The 22,724-nt window shown below is 53.7% G+C and overlaps 8 protein-coding genes across 8 annotated transcripts; 3 read left to right on the top strand and 5 right to left on the bottom strand.

Annotated features, from left to right (window-relative positions):
• Positions 1 to 595: 595 nt before the first annotated feature.
• Positions 596 to 1,621, top strand: A1O5_09966 (uncharacterized protein; the record flags this gene model as incomplete). The annotated part of the gene is made up of 3 exons (XM_007750544.1): positions 596 to 880; positions 968 to 1,400; positions 1,455 to 1,621. The coding sequence occupies 3 exons, from the start codon at positions 596 to 598 to the stop codon at positions 1,619 to 1,621; spliced, it is 885 nt and encodes a 294-aa protein (XP_007748734.1).
• Positions 1,622 to 2,379: 758 nt separating this feature from the next.
• A1O5_09965 (uncharacterized protein) lies at positions 2,380 to 3,234 on the top strand (the record flags this gene model as incomplete). The annotated part of the gene is made up of 1 exon (XM_007750543.1): positions 2,380 to 3,234. One exon carries the CDS (start codon positions 2,380 to 2,382, stop codon positions 3,232 to 3,234), a length of 855 nt encoding a protein of 284 aa, XP_007748733.1.
• A 490-nt stretch (positions 3,235 to 3,724) lies between these two features.
• On the bottom strand, positions 3,725 to 4,268 carry A1O5_09964 (uncharacterized protein; the record flags this gene model as incomplete). Its single annotated transcript, XM_007750542.1, has 2 exons — positions 3,725 to 3,987; positions 4,079 to 4,268. The coding sequence occupies 2 exons, from the start codon at positions 4,266 to 4,268 to the stop codon at positions 3,725 to 3,727; spliced, it is 453 nt and encodes a 150-aa protein (XP_007748732.1).
• A 1,878-nt stretch (positions 4,269 to 6,146) lies between these two features.
• On the bottom strand, positions 6,147 to 8,156 carry A1O5_09963 (uncharacterized protein; the record flags this gene model as incomplete). Its single annotated transcript, XM_007750541.1, has 1 exon — positions 6,147 to 8,156. One exon carries the CDS (start codon positions 8,154 to 8,156, stop codon positions 6,147 to 6,149), a length of 2,010 nt encoding a protein of 669 aa, XP_007748731.1.
• A 733-nt stretch (positions 8,157 to 8,889) lies between these two features.
• Positions 8,890 to 9,863, top strand: A1O5_09962 (uncharacterized protein; the record flags this gene model as incomplete). Its single annotated transcript, XM_007750540.1, has 2 exons — positions 8,890 to 8,934; positions 8,988 to 9,863. 2 exons carry the CDS (start codon positions 8,890 to 8,892, stop codon positions 9,861 to 9,863), a joined length of 921 nt encoding a protein of 306 aa, XP_007748730.1.
• Positions 9,864 to 11,851: 1,988 nt separating this feature from the next.
• Positions 11,852 to 14,392, bottom strand: A1O5_09961 (uncharacterized protein; the record flags this gene model as incomplete). Its single annotated transcript, XM_007750539.1, has 3 exons — positions 11,852 to 13,884; positions 13,993 to 14,066; positions 14,160 to 14,392. 3 exons carry the CDS (start codon positions 14,390 to 14,392, stop codon positions 11,852 to 11,854), a joined length of 2,340 nt encoding a protein of 779 aa, XP_007748729.1.
• A 2,720-nt stretch (positions 14,393 to 17,112) lies between these two features.
• On the bottom strand, positions 17,113 to 17,352 carry A1O5_09960 (uncharacterized protein; the record flags this gene model as incomplete). The annotated part of the gene is made up of 1 exon (XM_007750538.1): positions 17,113 to 17,352. The coding sequence occupies one exon, from the start codon at positions 17,350 to 17,352 to the stop codon at positions 17,113 to 17,115; it is 240 nt and encodes a 79-aa protein (XP_007748728.1).
• Positions 17,353 to 19,122: 1,770 nt separating this feature from the next.
• A1O5_09959 (alpha/beta-glucosidase agdC) lies at positions 19,123 to 21,988 on the bottom strand (the record flags this gene model as incomplete). The annotated part of the gene is made up of 5 exons (XM_007750537.1): positions 19,123 to 20,521; positions 20,576 to 20,925; positions 20,972 to 20,998; positions 21,042 to 21,736; positions 21,790 to 21,988. The coding sequence occupies 5 exons, from the start codon at positions 21,986 to 21,988 to the stop codon at positions 19,123 to 19,125; spliced, it is 2,670 nt and encodes an 889-aa protein (XP_007748727.1).
• Between the last annotated feature and the right edge of the window lie 736 nt (positions 21,989 to 22,724).

Here is a 22,724-nt window from a genome sequence, read left to right as displayed (position 1 = left end):
GGCTACTTGTAAAATTTGCCAGAAGCTCAGACTGAGCCATCGACCATCGCCCGAGTATCGACGATTCGATTTGATGCGCGGTGGGCTCTGACTTCCAGATTTTGGGAGTAGAGGCCCGGTCTCGGTCTGAAGATCGATATCCATGTTCGTAATTGAGCTCAAAGGATCGGTGAACACGGCTGCAGAAACAAGCGAACAAACCATCATTGCTTCATTATGTGTCAAGATGACAGTGAGCGCGGGACGCGGTGTCCCGGCCCGGATGACATGGACTTCCGTTAGATGCCTCCTTCCGCGGGGCTTAAACGTGGAGAACGGGGGGGGACCACGTTGTCGGACAGCCTTGTAGCATTGTTCAATATCCGTTCTCCACGCCCATAGCCACGCAGAATAGATTCCGTGCAGACCGATTTCTGTCTTCGGATTTTCGGATCGCGCCCAAGAGATTCATGTATACGACTCTGCTTGTGCAAAGAGACTCGCATATAAGCGGCATGCAGTATCTAAAGCTGCCTCTGTCAACCCAAGCTTGTCGCGTTCCTGCCAGCCGATATAGCGCAAACCCATATTTTCGAGGTCTTTAACGCCCTTCGTCATGACTGAGTCGCCTCCATGGACGCACTTGGTTCGTTTTACTCACAATGGTGTTCCGACATTTGCCCAGCTTGTCGCACCTAAGGAGGATGGTGATCTAGACGAACAATTCGAGGTCGAGATCGCTACGGGTGATCCGGTCTACAATAACATCAAGTTAACGGGCGAGAAAGTAACAGTGGGGCGGAACACCCTGTTAGCGCCTTTCGCGACGGTACCCATGGTCATCAATACCGGTCTCAACTACAAGGATCATGTGAACGAGTCCCTGTTCTACAGCGCCCCTGTAGGTGACGGAGACTGGGGGCTCGCATTCCATTCAGCCGAGGAGGGCTTCCGTGGACCAAAGATCAAGCGCTGACGAAAAGATAAGGATCTCATGCCCAACATTCCGTATATCTTCTTCCGACCTCCAACGTCTCTTGCGCCACCATATCCCGCTCTCTTGCGCACATACAAGGTGCAGCAAGAGTGTCTCGACTATGAAGGCGAGCTCGTTTTCCAGACAGGCTCGCGGCCTTTGAAGGATATCTCCGTTGAAGAAGCGAAGAAGCATATTGTGGGCTTCACTGCAGGCTGCGACTTCTCTCCACGTCCGGGAAAGGTTCTGGGACGCATGAACTACATCTTCTCCAAGGCGTTCGATGACTGGACCCCCGTTGGCCCAGTCCTCGTTCATCCGAGTGTGGTTGGAGTTCTGCCGGAGTTGGATCTGACCACAAAGTGGAACGGGAAGGTGGTCCAGAGCGACAATACCCGTAACATGATCTTCAGTGTTGCTCAAATATTATCCTCGATGTCGACTGGTACGCTTACAGTGTCCCTGTAGACTTTTTTGAAGCTGACTTGGATCTGCTTAGGAACGACTGTCCAGCCTGGCACGGTTGTCTTCTCCGGTACTTGCGGCGGAGGCGCTTGGTTCATCAATGAGGGTAAAGCCGGAACTGGTATTAACGACGGCGATGAGGTGGAGGTGGGGATTGAAAAAATCGGCAAAGTTCGCGCCTACCCACGTTTCGATAAATAGGCTATTCTGCTCGACAGCAGTTCTAATGCTATAGAAATGAGTCCAGTGCCTTTGCCGCATATATCATGAGCCATGAGTAACATCAAAGCCAACGAGAAGTGCTTCTCCTTGCCGTGTTGAGGAGCAGCTTTGTGACAGGCCACCATGTTTGAAGCACCAACCGTGGAGGCCGCGCTTTACCACAACGCCGACATGGCAAACTTGAAACTTTCTGTTTCCAACCATCTGGACGTGTGTGAGGTCCAAAACGTGGCGCAAGGAGGGGAGTGGTTCTCCACTCTGAACCAGCATATCTCCTTCCAAGTCGACCGGATTTGGATAATGCAGTGTTTCCTGCATCTGCGAGCCGGCGACGATGATAGAGGGCGGTCGTATACTTTGATGCTATTGCTACTAAGCTCTCATGTTAGTAGAACTAATTTCGGGTCGTTGAAAATGAACCCGAAACGAATTCCGCAGGGAAATCCTCACCTATTGGTGTAGAGTTCCGGGTCGGTTCTCAATTCCTTCCGAGTTTACCTGAGAGCACTCGTGCACGGATTCCTTCAATGACTTTGCAGTGGCAAATATGCTGGATTCGGGAATCTTCAATGCTCTGCGTGTGCGGTTGGCGGGCCGCTCTGCAGAGGATAGCCCAACTTCGTGGGAGGGGTCTGTTAATCGCGGCGAAGGATTATAACAAGGCACATCGAAACTTTAGTCAAATCCCTTCTCACGCACAATTGTAACTTGGATCATCACTCTTAATACGCTCGATCATGGGTTCACTCGTTCCAACAACCAAGCGCGCGCCAGCGTTTTTCGTTTCCCACGGCGCTGGGCCCTTCGCCATCCTCGGTGCTCCGCACCAGCAGCCACTTGTCGACCTCTGCAAAGAGACAAGATGGGTGCTGGATGGAGCCAAAGGTGTTATTATCGTAACTGCACACTGGGAGACAGACCAGCCTCATATTTCGTCCGGTGCTGAGCCAGAGATCTACTACGACTACTTTGACCACCTAGCAAAAGACCTGCCAAAGGAAGCCTGGGAAATAAAGTACCCTGGTGCAAGAGGTGATCCAGAGCTCGCTCGCCGGATCAAAGAGAAACTCGACAAGGACGGATTCCAGGCTGTTCTGGACGACAAGCGAGGCTGGGACCACGGGGTCTGGGTGCCCATGATTATGCTCCGCCCGCAGGCAGACCTGCCCATTGTCCAGGTCTCGATTCCTAGTGGAGCGGATGCGGCTACTGAGAACTCGTTGAAACTCGGACGCTCTCTTGAGGCATTCAGAGATGAGGGCTATGTCATCCTCGGCAGCGGATCAAGCTACCACAACTTCGCGGCTGTCATCGACTCCATCATGGGCACCCCTGGACCCCCAGTTCCCAGTAACCGCCCGTTTGAGGATGCGATGGAGGAGGTTGCCAAGATCCCAGATGCCGACAAGAAGTGTGAAAAAATTGCCAGGTGGAGAGAAGAGTTCCCTAACAGCGAGGCAGTCCAGCCCGTCGGGAGCTCAGAACACTTCATGCCGTTCCTGGTCAGCATTGGGAGCGCAGGCAACGATATCGGGAAAAAGTTGGGCGAATGGGAACTCTTTGGAGCCATCATGACTTCCTACATCTGGTAGCAATGGCACGAGCTTGTCTGCCAAATGCGGCGGCACAGTGGCAAGTGCCGTAGCATGCTTGAAACGAACGAATGCCGTGAATGTCTTTTGACCGCTGTTGAAACTTCTTTTTCCTAGCAACGCAATCACAGGATTGCTGGGGGTAATTTGGCCACATGCTCTTTCCTGTTACATTCAGAGTTTGGTATCAGGAAGTTTTGTTCAGTGAGAGTAACTTCGTTTCCAGCACTTTGTCTACTAGATAAACTATTAGGTTAATCTGCGGTGGCGGGCTGATACAGTTAGAATGCGTCTTGTGGTCCTCAAGACCGCCTATCACCAGATGAACTGTGGGCAGTCTGTGCGACATGCCTCGTTGACTTCCAGCGACACTGAACACTCGAGGGGAGAGGACATGTTTCCAACGAATGCAACGCCGTTCGTTCCCCCTTGCCATCACGATTGCAAGGCTTTGATCAATGGACCGGTGTCCTGCGTTCTTTGTTAGCCGTCAAGTCAGGTTGTGCGAGCAAAGAAACAGACGCACACCCCAGGCCTGCAAGAAGGACATCTTGGGCTCCAAGGTATCGATTCCCTCGATGACGGCTCGCGCGATGAAGTCTCCCTCAATCTTCTTGCCATTCTTAAGTCCCAGGATCGCGCTTCCGATCATCAATAGATCCGAGCCGTCGCTAGTGGCGGAAAATACTTTCACGATCGAATGGTATCGTGATTCGACCAATTCCCAGGCTTTCTTTCGGGAGCCCCTAATTTCTGCGCAGGGAAAACCGGGCACAAGTCAGTCCTGTTGGATGCTGCTTCCCAGCCTCATGAGACGGGCAGGGCGCTTCCACGAGCAACCAACCTGCTGACCCCTTGAAAACCCCACTGGAAGAGATAAATGTAGCCTCGGGTGTGAATATATCCTCTATTAGCTTCAAACCGGCCTCGTCGCTGTTGGTATCCATCAGCGAGAAGAAGTAGTCGAGAAGGTCCTGCACCGCCTTGGGGACCGCAGTCGAGGGCCACGAGGTAGAAGACACTCTGGACGACATGGTTGAAACGTCAGACGCTGGACTTGATCGTAGATACCGCCTAAGCAAATTGACGCGGCGTAAGACTGCTGCGAAGAACGGTGTTTCTCCATCATTGAAAAGTTAAGCATTTTTGTGTTGACTGGATAATGGCTTGATTATCCTTCCGAGGTGACCGACCTGGCCAGCGGCGACAGTTATCTCCGAGGTACGGGTATTCCGCGCCGACAGCTGCACCTCGTGTTGGCCGCTTTGGTACGCATCGGGCTGACCTGGCTCAGCATCGGTTCAGCCTCACCGTGAGTTGCTCCGCGCGGATCATGCCTGTGCTCAAGCTTCTTGTTCTTGACGTCACCCGTACTCAATCCGCTTTCTGGACCCGGCGCAGTCGTTGAATCCGGGAAGTGGGGCATGGAGACAGAGCCTTGTCATGTCTCAGCCTCGTCTCGACGGCCGTGCCTAACTGTTGACAGGGTTGCAAGATAGCCACTGTGGCAAACCACCTGAGACGCTAGCTGTCACACCAATTGCAGCACTTACCTCAACAGCGTTGTTCCCACCGACCTGCGACAGCATGGCGACGGAATAGGAGGTTTCAGGAACGGCCTTCAGAGCATAGGCCAAAGTGTATATAAACAGGCAGAGTCTCTCTGAATAGCCAGGGGGACAGAACACAATCAAGCAGATAGATCCACTCCCAATCTGCGTATAACAGGAATTGACTCGGTTGAGGAGATACTGAAGGAGTCTTTCGTATGCCGCTAATGTCTCCGTCGTGTGTTTTAGTTTCCTGTAGCGGTGTCAGAGCCTTCTGTGCCGGAACTCGTCTAATCGAACTCCTCTAATCAGACCTGCTCCTTGAATTGATCACGCTTCTCACCTTCGTAGAAACAGACAAGATTGAGGTCGAGGCATTGATGACATTTTAGGCGTTCGCTGCCGCATTTCGATTTTTTCTATCTGCATGGCACGCAAGTTTGATTATCTTATTCACTTTTAGATATTTTATTAGAAGATCGTTATAGTGTAACAAGGCAAAGTGGCTATGATGTGCTCGGCTGGTGGAGTGGAAGGGAGGAGATTTGGCTGGTCACGTGTTAAACTAAAATGGATTGGGAGAGCAGGACAGTTAGCAGTACTGGCAGTGTGCCATTCTTTATAGTTCGAACAGAGTATCATTCCATGTTTTTGATGCCGTCTACCTATTCCTGAGTGTTTTATCGGTCCTGTCCCACTCCTCATTGCCGCCGCCGTACTAGGTGTTCGTTGCCCTGGGCGCTGCCTCTCAGGGGTGATGTTGGTGGTGTTGTCTTGTCAGTGCCAACCAGGAACGCGTTCTCGATTCCCGACCTACTGGACAGACCTCTGTGTGTTGTTGCACGTGCATGTCAAACCCTGAAGCGCTCTGTCACTCTTAGCTGGAGCACATCAGATCACCGTTGCATTTGCACGTGTTCCCTCGACAGATCTTCCCCTTTTCGCCCCCTCAGGTCCCTTCAAAGGCCTGTTCGTAACACTGACGCTATTCCTCCCCGTTGAGTTTCCACTCGTAAGTGAAGTCTTGCCCGGAAGCGATCTTCACAGCTTCCGACTGACATCTAATTACGGTTCTACAAGTAGTCTAGCACTTCCCAGCACCCCCGATCGACTCTCCAGGCTGAGTTGTCCATAGATTGTTCCCCGACATGCTGGTGTTTTCCTACACGCGTCTCGCGAGTGAGGTCTTACAGAATGCGAAAGAGCTCGGCCGGGGGTCTCCAATGCTCCGGCACGCGCTGGATTGAAGCGGCCTCGCCCCGATTTCTGAAACAAAAATGGTAACGGACGGGGCACAACTCGGGTGTATATAAAAAGTATGTGTATACTCAGTCCTACCACTCATTTCGATCAAGGTCACACTCAATCGGCAATCTTCTTCCCGTCCGCCCAGGTGGGCTTCACCGTGCGACAGACAGCTTCGTAGTCGAGAAAAATGCCCGATCTTTGTTGTGGGACGTTGTGGAAAATGTTCGGCGTGGTCCAAAACATGGTCCAGTTTGTGTCCGGGATCCTCCACGTTCCCCTCGACCGTTCAAAGTACCACTTGTTCACGGGGTTGTCCTTGCGGCTCCGCCAACAGACGCCATTGGGAAAGCAGGTGCGTACCATCGCGTTAAACACAATGTCTGCAACGCCCCCGGCCCCTTGAGATCTCTTCAGGACGGCGAACTTGTCCAGGTACGGGACTAGACGGTCTGTGTCATCGTCGGAGCAACCTGGAGGGGTTTCCCATGTGAGAATTGCACCGCCCTCATATTCCCCTGCGATAATCACTCCGGCGATTCGCTCGTTGACACGTTTCAGATACGCCTCCACGTCGAGCTTTCTGTTAAAGGAGTCGTCGACAAGGTAAGTAAGCCGATCCAAGTCGATTCTAGGGTCAGTCAATTGCAGACGAGGCTTCGACGTGGCGGTCCAGGTTTGTGCCTCTGGATTGGGCAAGATAGTGAGCGGCATGCCCCGTTTGACAAAGGTCGAAGTCGTTACGGGTATTGAGGACGCATCTTGTGCCAATCTCCCGGTGGGCAAAGATGATGAATATGCCGGCTTGTCGGTCAATAAGTTGTGGATTAAAGGGTTCTTTTGCCTTCTAGTCCCGACACTGGACACTCCGTTGTCGCTCAACCTGGCAGTGTTTGCGGCTTCAAATGGAGTGGTCAGCAATCCGGATGAGGAAGGGGGTAGCATTTTCAGCGCGTCGCGAAATAGTTTCAGATTCGACGCATGTTTCTGAGAGACACTTCCCTCCGTTGAGCTTCTCAGTTCCTCCTGCAAAGCGGCATACTCTTGCTCCAGATTGACAAAAACATGCCTCTTGTCAATGGACTTTGTGCTCGGGATTGACCCAGTCTCATCAACAACGATGATCCTATCCAATGATATTTGCTTACGCGTCGACTCGAGTTTTGCAGCCTCTTGCTCGGGCTGTTCCCCTGTTCGAGGGCTGAAGTTGTGGCCGGAAAGTTCTCTGGTCAAAGCTAGGAGTGCCTCGTCAGCCGTGGTTGAGACGGCTTGTGACTGTTCTGCAGAATAAGCCACTGGCAGGACGATCGGTATCCTTCCCCGTCGCAGAGGACGGGTCAACAGTTTTCGCAGAAAAACTCGAGGCCTGCCATCGGCACCCAAACTCAAGAGATTGTCCAGTATTCTTGCTCCAAAGGGATGGATGGCGTCGATGGCAGCAACCAGTTTATCCGCAGCCTGGGTGAGATTTTCTCGTGTTGCTTGTGGGCTTTTCTCTTGAGGCCCCTCCAAGACGACACAGGGTGCCATACTAAGACGTGAGAGAGAGGACAAGGTCTGGGCGATACCTTTCACGATCTCGTCAGCCATGGCATTAAGGTTGCTGATCTTGACCAGAGCAACATGAAGGGTCTCCAGCTCTTCAACAGTAGAGTGCTGTCCATTTTCGAACTGCTTAAACACCGGGCTCTCTTCCGAGGCTCTCGTTAGACCGAGCAGATCTCCTGTATTGACCTGAGGTTGCGACCTGGAGGGAGCAGGTGTCTGCTCCGGCGCTGCCTTTGTCGGGCGCTGAAGTCGAGAGATGTACGCCTTTGCATCTCTTTTGGTGACTGCCGAGCTCAGGAGACTGGTGAAGAACTCCCTATTCGCCAGACGCTGTTTAGCTCTGTCGGTAAAAGAGCTTCTCTTGTCCCGCTCGGTCACATCTTGGGCGTTGTACGACGCAGGGTCATCTGTCCGTGGGGCGGGCTGGGACGAGTAGAAGCGAGAATTGGATCGGGTGAACAGCGAGGGGGAACACGAGTGAGAGATGAGGTAGGCCTTCAAGGCTTCAGCTGCGACGTTTCCGCAGGTGAGCTGTGCGGCATAATGACTCCGAACTGCACCCAGGGCGGTCTGGTTCATGGTTTTCCTGTGCGGTCAATGATGAAGAAGCCCCAGCGGCCCAACGAGTTAAATGAGAACGTCACCTAGGTAGGTACCTGCCACGGGTCTATACCAGGCAGCCCTGCGCAGATTTTCATCCTGTAGGGTGTGTTCATCGAGGGAAAATTTTGGGCATGGTTGTGTCACGAGCAGAGGAAAGATACTGCAGTATTCTGCCACCGCAGCCGCGTCTAACGATACCCAGACTTCACCGCCCTGCCCAGCCGCAGCGGTGATTGGTCAATGCGTTGCCCCTCGACAAGGGGGGGAATCTGCGGCGAGCGGGCATCTTTCTCTATTAATCCCACGCTTGCCACGCATCGAGAGAGGGCTCGAGGGATAGATAGACATTGTCACTTGCAAATGCTGACCCAGTCGTTGCTACGTCCTGTAAACCCGTGTTTTCCCGAGTCTCAGGAGCATCTCAGCCCTGCGTATGGGTTTGTAAGTTTGTACAATGTACAAAGTAGATTTTTGTCAGCTCCCGGAATCTCTCCGCATGCTGCATCTGCAACTTACGAGACCAACGTCATGATGGACAACGGGGAGAAACGGATCAGGCTGCAGACGGCTTCCTGTACGATCTGATCGATATCAATTGACATCTCAATGGTATAAGTTCGTCGAATACCGAGTAGGCGGATGAACCGTGTCGCGCAAGTCACAAGGCCCTTCACTTGATTTTCACTTCCTCGTCGACACTTTTGACAAGATGGCGCCTCAATTGGCTTGGCTAGGTCTGGGGAATATGGGCAGGGTAAGTTACCGCCAATGCTAGGACTGTCCAAGGATACTGACTTCCAACCCAAGGGCATGTGCAAGAACTTGGTAGAGAAGGGCAACCTGTCCAACCCGCTGATCATCTTCAACCGCACCGTGCAACGGGCCCATGACCTCGCCGCAAACATCGGCCATGCCACCGTGGCGTCCTCCGTGCAAGAAGCCGCCTCGAAAGCCGACATTATATTTTATTGTCTGGGCGACGACCCGGCAGTGCTCTCTACTCTCGAAGAGGTCCTTAAGACCGACGTCCAGGGCAAGGTGATTGTGGACTGCAGCACGGTCCACCCTGACACCACGGCCAAGGAAGCAGAGATGGTAGAAGAAAAGGGAGCCAGTTTCGTGGCGTGTCCTGTGTTCGGCGCCCCAGCTATGGCCGACGCGGGCCAACTGATCTGCGTCGTGGCGGGTCAACCTGACGCCGTGCAAAAAGTAATACCATACTGCAAGGGCGTGATGGGCCGCGCCAACGTTGATTTCTCGGGCCAAGAACCACGCAAGGCGACACTGCTCAAGGTCATTGGCAACACATTTGTCCTAGGCATGGTCAATGCGCTGTCCGAGGGACATGTCTTGGCCGAAAAGTCCGGCCTGGGCGTCGACGAGCTCCACAAATTCATCGAGGTCATGTTCCCGGGACCGTACACCGCTTACTCGACCCGAATGAGGACGGGTGACTATTACACGCGAGCGGAGCCATTGTTCGCGGTCGACCTGGCACGGAAAGATGCGAGGCACGGCATGCATTTGGCCAAGCAGAGCGGGTGTCGAATGAGGCAAGTTGAGGTGGGAGACGACTATCTGAAGACTGTCAAGGAGACGGTGGGTGAAAAGGGCGATATTGCCGGCATCTATGGCGCCGTCAGGTTGCAGGGGGGCCTGAAGTTTGGGAATCAGGATGCTTAGATGCATCCCAAGTTGGTGAGGGTGACCGAGGGAATGGACGAGTTTGGCTGATGAACGAGCCCGGCTCAGAGAAAGGACCCGGCATGACATACATGCATACATATACAAGGGTCTAGAGCCACTTAGCCCCTCCCAAGCAGATAGATACAAGACACAAGATGCGGGATGCAAGGCGCCAGATGCCCGTCGGATGCAGAGAACTAGCCAGGGCATGCTGCTCGCGAAGCTGCAAAGTACGAAAAACACGCCCACCAGATCTCGTCACGGAGAGTCGATCGCCGCCTCGCCTCGCCTCGCCTCACGGCAGCGCATGTCACCGGTGCATGTCAGGGGGCATCATGTGATATACCCATCTGTATACCTGTCTTCTGGCCCGCCTGCCGTTTGTAGACACCCGCTTATTCTCCATTTCCTTCCTTCCTCTTCCCAGGCCAAGAAGGACGTACCACGTCGAAGCAGAAGGGGAAAGAGAAGGGGAAAGAGAAGGAGGGGAGAAAGGGGACTAAGGATTTCCTTTTCCGATTCGATCGAACGATCATAACGGAACCATAATTGAATTACTGTACCATCCCCTCCCGCCCGTGGATTCGGTCCTCCCCCCCCTTTCGTCCCGTCCCGTGCGCCTTGAGCTCTGTGTCCCGTGCCCCCGTGTCCTCGACCGTTGGCTGGATGGTGTTGTTAGTTTGTTAGTTTTGTCAATTGCGTTACTCGTCCTCGGAGACGTAGGTACGTGGGGAGCTGGGTAGGCATCTAGCAACCCAAATCTACAGCAGTAATAAATACCCTCCAGTTATTCAGCTATTTTCTATTCATCTACATGGTTGATTGGCGAGCTTGAGATTAAGGCTGAGGCTACATCACCTACCTACCTACCTACCTACCTACCTACCTCGATGTAAAACCCAGATCGCCCAAAGACCCAAAGACCCTGGCACCGGTATTGGAGTGACACAGTACACATCAGAGCAGAGGCGAGTTAGGCGCAGCTAATAAGGCGGACAGGGTAGGACAGGGGTTTCTTTTTGCATTGCTTGCCGGCTTGCTCATGTATTCGTACCGTGCCACACACACACGGTCCTTCCAAGTAACCCATATATCAGCAACAACGCACCCCCCCCACTCACTCACCCGCGGGATTACAACCATACATAATAGGTACTTCGCAAGCTGGAACGACGCATGACCCTGGTCCATCCACTCCCGTGGAGAAATATATCCCATACATGCTGGAGAGAGAAGTCGTTGGGGGCCTGACTTGCCTGCTTGTCCAGCTCCCGACCTGTCCCACGCTGGCTATATTACACTGATAGAACCAGAGGGGGGAGGGGAGTGTGCGCGTGTTGAGTGTGAGAGCGGGATCGCTATGGTGGTTAGATAGAATGCGAGTGTTGCGATACTCCTGGAGATGTGTGATATATGTATCTATATAAATGGGAGATACCGCCTGGCGCGGGTGGGTATAGATGGGCATAGCTACATATATATGTGTCCACGTAGCTATGTAGCCTATCATGTATGCAGCCATGGCGGGAGCCAGGTGGCTATGCATCCAGACAAGGTTATAACTGACAGCATCTCTGGATACCTAAATCATCTTCCATCGTCCCCGAATATTCAACGTCCCTTCGTCCTCCTTACCCTCTTTTTCTCAGCATCGTCGTCCTCCCCGTCCTCGCCGTTCTCGCCCTCGTCTTCCCACCCGGTCTCGCGACCGAGGTAGCTTTTCCTCTTCCCTCCCCCCCTCCACAAACCCTCTCTGACAGAGACTGACACTCTCATACCCTCGTACCCACATGTCTTATATTTCTTCTGCGTGGCGGTTTGGGAAAAGGGAAATCCTCAGCTGAGATCTCCCACCCCACCCTCTGTGGTTGGTAATATGTAGAAAGCTTCGCCCGCCTCCCTAAAGTAGCCCGCCCGGTCCGCCTAGGAAAGCCAAAAGCAAAAAAAGCCCCAAAAAAAAGAAAGAAGAAAAAAAAAAAGGGAGCTCAAAAAGCCTCGTGATCACTCCCCGTCTCGCTCCCGCCGTCGCTCCTCGCGTCGTCCCACTGCTCATGCAAATCCCACTCGAACAGATCCTGCAGACGCAGTTGAGAATGGCTCTCGACAAGCACCACCTTGGCGGACCCGTCATCTCTCCTGCCAATTTTCTTCTCGACCGTCCACTTGCCCCGCTCGCAGAGCAATTCTTCCAGGTCGCGCTTCATGCCCTGCGTAAACGTGTGGTTCTTGCCCAGCATCTTGATCCGTCCCTCCAGGACTTGCCAGTACAGCTCCTCCGTTAGGTCTAGGTGCCCTTGCTGTTTGTACAACAGGGCCAGCAACCGTAAACTTTCAAGTCTCCGCGGGTGGTTGTCGCCCAATGTGTCTTTCGAGTCCCTGATCGCCCGTCTCAACACGGTGGCCGCCTCCTCGATCCGATTCTGCCGCTCGAGCGAGCGGTGCAGATTCGTCAGGGCCGAGATGGACTGCAAGTGTTTGGGCCCGAGCACCATCGACGAAACCTTGTAAACTTCACGCAAAACCTGCTCCGCTTGCTGCACCTTCCACTCGACATTTAACATAAATCCGTAGCAATACTTGGACGCGATGGACCGGGGATCTTCTTGACCATAGCGCTGGACAAACAGCTCATGCACCTCGTAGAGATTTTGACTCGTGATGTCGCGATCTCGCATCTGTCCGTTGGCCACATAGACCATCCAACGCACAATTGTCGTGAGGGGGTCATTCGGTCCCAGCACCCGTTCTGCCACCAGATACGCACTCTGCAAGATGGTCTTGGTAATGTCTCCCTGGTTGTGCATCTGCAGGATCTGTAATGTCTGGTTGAGCGCCAATAACACTTTCGGGTCCTGCTGTGGGGCGATCATCTTCTCAAACTCGGCGTCCGCGTCTACCAGACTCCGTTGCGATAACGTATAGTTGCCTCGTCGAAGGTAGATGCAGGCGGCAAAGCACCGAGCGACCCACTTCCAGGAATGTTCATGGCCTCGTGAACTGGCGGGGATGGAAATCGTGCTTCCTGGCAAATCCTGGGTGGCGTTCAGGATGTTGCGAGGTAGCTGGGGCATCTCCAAATTCGGGAGACTGATAAAATGTTCTCGGGTGGATTCATGGCATTTCGGACAGATCTGCTCAAAGTCCATCGAATCCTCTGACGAGCTGTCAGTGAACATTAGCGCCCAGCTCCGAATGTCGTCGTGGCCGCAGAGTGACTTCAACGGCGGTGCGTCGACTATTTGCAGCGCCATGTACTCGACATCTCGACCCAATGAGTGGCAAGGCATGGTGGGGCTAGTGTCACAGCCGGTGCCGGCATGGCGCACCTGGTCGTCAACGATGGCCCGCGGTTCACTGGGGGGAATAGGGTAGGTATATGACAGAGCCGCCGACAATGGTGCATCCTGGGGAGACGAGACGGCATGGGCGCGTGACGACGACGACGGTGAAGAGTCGGACGAGCATGTGATATTGCTTTCTCTGGACGCAAGATAAGGACCGTGTCTTTGAGGCGGTGACACGGTCAGTGGGAAATATGGCGAGGCTGAGTGGTGGGGTGACCACCTCTGCGAAGGACTAGCAGGGGAATGTTGGTGGGTGAAGGCGGAGGTGGGGGCGGTGGAACACGAGGCTGGTCCTAGTCCTGGTCCTGGTCCTAAGCCTGAGACCGACTCTGACGCAGCTCCCGTAGGCGAGTGCAAGTCCTTGGCCGACTGGACATTTGCTGCTGCGATCTCGGCCGGCCGTCCTCTCGTGGGAGGAGTGGGAGGTGGCCCTTCTTCGCCCTCTGCCTCAGGCTCAGGAGTATAGGCTCGGACATGAGCATATTGCTCCTGTTGTTGATCGGCCGCGGTACTACATTTGACATTAGCAAGGGCAGTGGCGAGGAAATCCTCCTCGGTCATCTTCCGCCCTTTGATGTATTTGTGGAGGTCCTTGAGTGAGCGTTTGTGGCCATGGATCACAAACGCCGTCGACCGTTTACCGCTTTTTTGGCGGGTGTGGTGCAGCACCGCACCTAGGAAGCTGATTGTCAGCAAACCAAACAGTAGTGACGGTAGAAGCTCTTGCAAACAAATAATTGCTGCAGGTCCTCAAAAGGGGGGGGGGGGGGAGAGCTACTTACATATCTGATAGTCCTTGTCCGAGTAGTTCTTACTGATTCCCCACTGCGACAGTCGGGCTTTATACATCCGCTCCCTGTTCCAACTCTATCAGCAAAATGCATGGGACGTTGAGCGCACGGCAAAGAATAAGATGAGTGGCTGGGCTTCGGCGATACTGTGCACTCACGTTGCGCGGAAATTGTGCCGGTCTAAAAGTATTCTTCTCACATCTCTCAAGGGGTGCTTTTCATAAAGGATCCTGATTTCCTCCTTCACCGCTTGCCACTGAGCGGGAGCGGGGCCTTCGCGCGCCTCGAGTTGAGCAGAGGCGGGCGCCTGGGATTGGGATGATGCTGATGCTGGTGCTTGAGCAACATTCTCGAGCGTCCATCCATGGGGATTGCCCAGGCTCAGGGCCATTGACTTGATGTTGTTCTGCTGTGCTCAACGGTCATCACTGCCTAAAGTGAAGTTAGAATTAAAATGCCGAACCTAGTCAGCTTCGAAACAGAAAGAAGAAAAAAAGGGCGCGACAATAAGGGCTTGCCTTGCTGGTCCGGCTGTACGCGGTTCCAAGGGCAAAAAGGAAAGGAAAAAAAGGGCAATGTTTGCCTTGCGAGAGCGGCCTGTCACAAAGGAAGTCGACGAGGAGGGGTAATTTTGGTGGCCCGTGGGCACAGTGGCTCGTCTTCAAGTGTCGTGGCCCTTGATGAGACATGCATCTCAACGCTACAGGCCCAGTTCTAAGGGCCCGTTGCATATGCAAAGTCCCTTCTGTAGCCCAATCAGCACCCCTCTGGTGACAGCGGCGTGCTTTTAGCCTGACACGTAGCCGACAAAGTAAGATTGCGGCCAAAACAAAGGCTGAAACCCTTGCCCCTCAACGGCAGTGGCTCCCTCCAGCCTCGAGGTAGTGGTTAGGATCATCGTCGGGAGGGACATGGCAAAGGGACAGGATTCTTCTGTGGCACTTGAAAGGGGGATCACCTGAAGTTTTAAATACTCCCTGTGCGTCACTGTCGTCGGGCACTCCCCCTTGAAGAGACCAAGTCAAAGGCATCCGAACGTCGGTCCTTTGCCTGCTGCCTCTGGACTGGCTCGCCTCCCCTGGCTTGTTGACCGGCAATCTGTACGCGGACCGCACGCCAATAAGACGATTCATTTTCCAAATTGACATCGAAGAGACTTGTTTGCCCTCGCCTCTCCGGTCACTTGGCTGTAGCCCAATTTTGGTCGGGCTGGTAGGAGGAGCATTTGCAATGACACTCGTCGGACTTTGAATTCCAGGCTTGGGCCTTCAGCATGTCGCCAGCCACAATCAGCCTAACTCCGGATGGGAGACTAAGGGGGTACGTATATACAATAGATATGCAAAAGAAGAGAAGATCGCAATTGCGACTGATACCACACACAGCTGTAGCAGGGATGGCTTTCGAGGGCTTGTTTTCCAACTTAGCAGCATCGTCCATAAGCGGGTATACCTGGGGCCCGCTTTCCTTCCTTTCCCCGTTATCACCCGCTGACCATTGCCCATTGACTGTCCACCGTTGGCACCATGTCCAACCGTCGCGGTCGATTCGAGCATTTCACCCACAGATACTTTGGGCATGTGATGCCATCTGAATGGTACCCAGCGTCATCAAACATTCGAAAGATGTGTGTTAATTCGTGGTGGGCAATGCTCGGTCCAAAATCTAAAGAGCGCCATTTGAGAAACCCTCTTTGTTGTTGCTCAAACCATAGAGCCCGGGTTTTAACTTCCAAAGCATACCTGTCGTGGTATTATATTCCATTCAGCTTGTCAGACCAGGGGATAACAGATGAGGGTAACCAGCCTTGAGCGACTGCCGAGAAGACATGGCCCATGGTACCAAAAGGGAGTCCATCACTAGGACTGGGCTAGGAACAAAACAAAACACAGCAGTTGATCCGGGTCGGTCAACAGGAACATAGCAATAAGGGGCAGGGGCTTCTCCTCAAAGGGCTGTCAAGCATGGTAAGATCATGAACCACCGGGTTCCTGGCGATGTCTTTAGCCGCTGAATGACTGAAGCCCCTTTCTGGCGCCTTCTTTGAGTCGAGACAACGGGCGGAACCGTTTCGGGTCCTCCTTCTTGTCCTTGGGTCTCTAACAGCGACGAGTCTATGGGATAAGCAGATCGCCTCCAGTGCTATTATCAGAGCTAACGAGCAGATCTTCGCGCCTGGTCGACCGCGGATGGTCGACGATCTTGGGCACTATGCGATCGAGGAAAGTCCTCTTTGGAGTCTGCCGAGCCTTGTCGCGTCGCTTGGGCAGAGAAATGTCGACTTGTCACCGCCTTCTCCGCGTCGAATGTATCGGGGCCAGGCTGTGATGGCGGTTGGGGACCCGATGGGCCGCGACTTATCATGGCTTGCTGGTAAGCTGGTGGAGGATCAGCTTCCGCGTGTGCAATTTGCGCATATCCCGCTGTTTGATACGCACCCGGCATATATTGACCAGGTTGACCGGGTCGAGGCGCAAATGTTGCAGTGTTCACCGTGATGTTGAAACTGGGCGAAGGTTGCTCTGGTCTCGACTGCCCTTGATAATACGGACTCGGGCTCGGTTGGATACCTTGCGGCTGAGAATGGGTAGGGTATTGACTGAACTGAGCCTGAGGGTGATGGTATGCAGGTTGCGGAGGGCTGGCGGGGGTGTTGGATGTCATGGCAGCTCTCTCTTGCCGCCCACTGTCAGCGGGCTCATTCGTTCCTTCTCGCTTGACCCGGGGTTGCTGCGGTCGATTTGTACCGCCTTCTGAGGGACCCTTTTTCGCTCGACGCCTGGCAGTGTCTGATTCTCTATAGTCATACGGCTCTTTTCTATATTCTCCTGCGACACACCATTACGGTCAACATTTGTTGTAATTTTTCAGGCCAAGGAAGAATGGGGCGTACTGCTTTGTGTTTCCAAGTCCCAGTCTCTAGAATCATTGATGATATCGCGAATGCTAACCTAAACGCAAGGAAGCCGCTCAGTATGAGGGGGTGGTGGGCGGGGAGGGGGGGGCATCGGACGATGGAGAGAGAGAGAGGGGGGGGGGGGTTTCCTTACGGCATTGAGCGCTCTTCTCGCCAGGACGCTGAAACCGACTCGCGCTTTATCCTAGCCATAGTCAATCAGTGGGAGACAAACCAAGACTTGACGAGGCTGGTCTCACTGTGGGATGTTGAGACGATGTTATCTTTGCGGTACGATCAACCCATCGAGTGATATAATCGACCAGGACTGCGGCGTTGATGTTTTCGCCGGGGACAAAAAAGTGAATGGGCTGGAGGTCGTCGTCGCTGTCGTCGGAGTCATTGTCGTCGTCACGCTTCAGCCTCTTGCCGGCCTTGGAGGGCTGCTTCGGCATGACGGGTGGTAGGTTCGAGGATCGCAGGAGCGCAGGCTAGATGCTGTGTGATCACGGGAGAGGCTGTTAGCAGCAGCGGTCCGGCTCGTGATGAACCTCGGTCGCAACGCAGGCAACGCAGGCAACGCAGGCTAGCGCAATCAGGGAGAGGGCGAGAAGGGCAGTGGGAAACCGAATGAGCATGCTTGAAGAGATGAGGCGGATCCAGACTCGATGAACCCAGAGGGAGATTAACCTGGAAGACTGTGAAGTGACAAGATGGGTTCGTGGGTTGGTTTGGCCTGGTTTGGGCGGCAATTCAGAAGTGCAGCCGCAGCCGACTCATTGTTGGCAGGTTGGCAGGTTGTCAGTTGTCAGTTGTCGGTTGCATGTGCAGTGGGAATGGATGAGTTGTCAGGTCCAGGAATAATGGGTCAAGTAAGAGCCAGCGATTTCCAGTCTGGCATTAGTGAGAGTAGAGTGAGAGAAGCCCAGCCAGAGCAAATGAAAAGGCGAGCCCAAGGGCGGCGACCGCGAGAACACATGATGTCTGCCGCCCACTTACACACTTACCCCGCCGCCGTGCATCATCCCTCATCCGTCATCCATCATCGTATTGTCTCGCGCGTTGTTGCAGCTTCCCGGTGGCCAGAGTCTTTGGAGACAAGGCCGCTCTTCGGAGCGAGGTCCTCCGTGGATTACCGCTGCCTCTGGTCAATTCTCATGCCAGACGGCCAAAACGAGGTGGAAACCCAAAAGCCCTTTGGCGTGGTGTTTTTTTTTTAGCGATATCTCAGGAACCAATGTGGCGGCTGGCTGTTGGAGGATGGAAGTACGAGCGACCAACCGTGAGGGGCAGCAAAGCCCCATTCCAGCAGCGCAGCAGCGAGCAATCGGCCGATGGGCTGCCAGGAGAAATAGCCCGGCCGCAATAGGAGGGAAGATGCAACCCGAGAAGCTTGTGACAAAAGCCGATTTGAAGTCTGCAAATTCCACGGGTGGGAAGCCGAGTCCTCGTCAGTACAGAGATGGCGAGGGAGATGTGTGTATGGCCGAACAAAGGTTCGATGGCTCAGCTTGTGTTTGGGGAGCTGAAGCTGCCTTCAGACGGGGGCCTCAATTCTTCTGTGACGAATGCGACTCCGGCTGTGTGGGAGAATGTCGCTCTCTCGCCCTGCCCAATGTGGGGCCCGATAAACGACCGGCCCAGTGGAGGAAGACGGGCGAGGAAGATGCACCAAGGGGGGACCTGGTGATAGGCGGGAAGTTCATAGATATATCACCGTATCACCGTATATACACACACACACACACACGGGGTGCAGACGTCGAAACCGTGGTCGAAACAAGGTTGTTCACCATGTCAAACGGGCCGACAGGCACTACCATGGTCGATCGACTTCTGGCTGGTACTCTGCAGCCAGCACAAAACGACAAAGCCTCCGACGTCAATGTTGCCTCACCGCTTCTTCTCGGCCGCAGCCCCCTGGTTCCGAGATTCGAGATCTGAGACTACTCGGCTAGTGTGTGACTGACACGGCCTTGAGAGAGAGCACCATCGGACCACTTGATACACACGAAAAGATGGGAAATAGCATATACAAATAAAAGCTGCACTGCTTGACGAGTGATATTGGAATGCGGTCTCTGTTAAAAGAGGAAGTAGGGGGAGCGAGCCTTGTCCTCAACTGGTGAACACCACCCTTGGACTCCACCCCAATCCTCCGTCCCTTGGCTGGTGGTCGTATTAATCCCTGCTTCATCTCATGGCTGACATCTCCAAAATAGCGACTAACTCTGTGATGCCGGCAACTGGAAGCTAGCATCCTGCGTCAACGGGATGCTGGTGTGGATTGTGACCGCCATAGTTGCATTGTCATACGAAAAGGTCGTGTTGGGTGCACCAGGTACGTTGACGGTTTGGGGCGCCGATCCGACACCGCAAATCGTGATCCTTTCGATGCTGACGTTGGCTGGATAAGTGTAGTCGCCGGACATCGAGAAAGCGCCATTGGTGTACGTGAAGTTGATCAACGTCGTGCCGGGCTGCTCAATCATCAGCCCGTCGTCCAGGTAGAGCGATCCGTTTGCCGCGCCATCCGTGCCAGGCGCAATCAAGAGATGGAATCCTTTCGTACGCAGCTCGGCTGTAGTGTTTGTGCTCTCAACTCGAAGAGGGAGAATTGCACCGCCCCGGACGTGGAGTGGGATGGTGGTGAAGTTGACGTCGGTCAAGGTTGTCATCGACCCATTACCTCGCACCGGGCTAAATCCGTCGTTCCAGTCGTAGAATATGTCGTCAGGCAGATAAATACGCACTGTCGTTTTGTTCGCACCTGTCACGGGAGATACCAGCATCGAATCGCCAAAGAAGAACTGAGCATCGATGCCAAATGTCTTGGTGTCTTCGGGGTATAGATAGAACATAGGGTTCAAAACAGGCTTGCCATTTTGCGTCTGCGTCCAAAAGGCGGTATAGAGATAATCAAGAGCACGGTAGCGGATGTCAATCGCGTTCCGGGACGCCTGAGCAGTAATTGGCCAGCGATAGGCTTCTTGAGGTCGGGCTCCGAGCTCATTGTGGTTGCGATAAAATGTTTGGAAAGCCCCCAGCATCATCCAGCGCGCGCAGAGTCTTTCGCTAGAGTTGGAAGAATATCCGCAAACATCAGATCCGACCATGGGCAACTGGAAAATAGAGGCAAAGTTCAACATGTCTGAGATGCTGATTTCGTATTGATCCCAGTTGGCAACGTTGTCCCCAGTCCAATGGCCGACATGGGCACCGGCTCCAAGGAAGGTGCTGCGTGTGATGACCAGTGGTCGCTCGCCGGGACGCCGGTTGAGAAGAGCGCCGCGTGACGTCGACGACATCATGGTGCCGTACAGGTTGTGGGTGTCGTACTCAACAAGGCCGTTGTAATGAACGAGGTCGGTGTTCAATGTCTTGTTGGACAAGCTACCCGCAGCATTCTGGATCATGTAAGGAGGGTTGATCAGCTTCCGGCCTGGGAGACCTAGCATGTCGCCTGTATTCGGTGCTTGTCGTTTAGTATTTGATGGTGGTTGGAAGTCTGGCGGAAAGCCGGGGAGGGCAATAGCAGGGCCATTGCGCAGTGCCGCCGGCTTCGGAGGAAACCCGTTTTCTTTAGCAAATGCACTTGGGTTGGAGCATGGATAGTTGCAGAAGCTGGGTGACCGTCAGCAAACCAAGGCAAAATGACGGCGCTGGTATCGTTCATACTTTGAGGCTTCGTTCATGTCAATCCAAAGTCCTGAGATATCCACCCCAGTCTCGGGGCTGAAGAAGGACGCAAATTCGCCATTCCAATAGTCTTGGGTATCTGGATGGAACCAATCTGGGAACACGGTTGGGCCGGGCCAGACGACGCCCTCGAATACTGACCCGTCTGCCCTCTTCATGAAGACACCCGAGTTGTTGCCGTTGTTGAATGCCGAATAGTTCTGATACGCGACTGCTGGATCCACCATCACAATATAATGCTGCTGATGTGCGTGGAGATAAGTTACCAACTCGCGCATCTTGTGCAGAGGGAAGCGTTGTGGATCCAAAGTGAAGACCTTTCGGGCGTCCTACTCCTGTGTTAGCGGCTCCTCAGCACGATTTTGATGGTATTACCATATAATCAATGTCCGTCCACATGGTCTGAAGGTGTTAGCCTCATCCTCACCGCAGGGAGGTTGCCTACCTCTAACGGTATGTTGGCTGCGCTATAGTTGTGCACGACTTCGGCGACTTCGTAAACATCCTTGTAGCCATATCTGCATTGATGGAATCCAAAGGTCCAATACGCCATCATCGCAGGTTTTCCGACGACCTCGGAGATTTGCTGGGACACTTCAATGGGAGAAGGTCCGGCCAGGAAGTAGAAGTCCAGGACGCCCCCAAGGGTATTGTATTCGAGGTATTGTCCAGCAGTGTCGTTGATCTTGATGTCCATACCATTGGAGTTCAAGAACAGCACTCCATGCGTGCCATTCGACCCTCGGTGATCCATGTATACTGGATGATTCCCATATAAATTGGTGCCCTGGGGGATGCCATAAGCATCGCGGGACCACAACGTCCTGGTGTAATTGGAGGTGTTCAATCTGAAGTGATCCGAGTGTTCACCAAGGCCGTACAAATTTGGATGGCTGGGCAACGACGTCCGGAGCCTGAGATATTGAGACTCGAAGATGATGGGAGGCCCGGACGTGTTGAAGAGGACCTCTCCGGAAGAACGAGAGACAGAGAAGCTAAAAGGGTTCTCTGTGTAGTCAAACACAAGCTGAGAATTAGAGGCCGTAGTTCCCGCTGTGGCATTGGGGCGAGGAAGAACCGACTCAGGAACCTGATAGACGGTCTGGTTCTGGTCCTCGATGATTACATGGAGCCTCGAAGCTTCCCGTTGGGTTAGTAGCCGAACATGGATGGTTCGCAGGCATAAAGCATACCAGACTGGTACTCAACAGTGAGGGTGAGATTCCGCAAGTCAGCGCCGTAGACGTTACAAGCTGGGCCTGCGAGATTGAGATCAGCGGTCAAGCCATTCGCAGTCTGCTGGACGTTGGTAGCACGGTAGCCTGGGCAGGCCTTTTGAGCAGCAGTTACCCCAGAAGCCAGAAGGGCAAACAGAACAGAAGTCAACTTCATCTTGTTCTTGTTCACGGCGGTATTCTGGACAATGGGTAGATGGACGAAGGTCCTCTACACAACTGAGGTTGGGCGACGGCCCTGCTTATGAACCATAGAAAATTCTGCTCGACCACCTGCCGTCGTGTGCCTCAGACGGATGCAATGCTGGCCAAAGAGTCACGATTCCTTGCTGGAGCTGCATGAGCTGATCGACCAGTTGCCGCCCACAACGTCAGAGCTTGAGTCAAAGCCGTGGAGACAGAGGCAGCTCAGAGGCAGAAGCTCCCCAGTCAAGCTCCAGCTTACCCCACAGAGTCGCATTTCGATCAGCCTGGCGCGGAGTCACGGATTGGAAAAGGCGTTCTGTAGAAACAGCTCATTCTGGGGAAGAGCAGGTCAGAGTCCAATGGAAAGGCTAAGGTGCCTGACTAAAAGATCCCGTGGCGTTGTCGAAAATTCAAAAATGGCTAAAGTGCGGCGGAAGAAGGACACAGTGACATTGGGAATCTAGAGAGCTGCCACTGCCAAGCGGTGACATTGGACCATTTCACCGAGTATTTTAACCAGGCGAGTGGCAGGATAGAAGACGGAGGATGGAGGGAAGAAGGACGCGATTGAGTTCAGTGTAATACATAAGCACCAAGACGAGGGCCCGATCTGTCTTCCTTCGTATTCGTGTTGGTCTTCCGAGTCCCGCACCGCCAACAGGCTTGTTCTGACATTCTCCCCTGACACAGCCTTATCACGCTCTAGC

The sequence above is a fragment of the Cladophialophora psammophila genome (assembly GCF_000585535.1).
Source record: "Cladophialophora psammophila CBS 110553 chromosome Unknown aczJe-supercont1.18, whole genome shotgun sequence".
NCBI lineage: Eukaryota > Fungi > Ascomycota > Eurotiomycetes > Chaetothyriales > Herpotrichiellaceae > Cladophialophora > Cladophialophora psammophila.
This window is presented reverse-complemented; position numbering and strand designations above follow the sequence as displayed.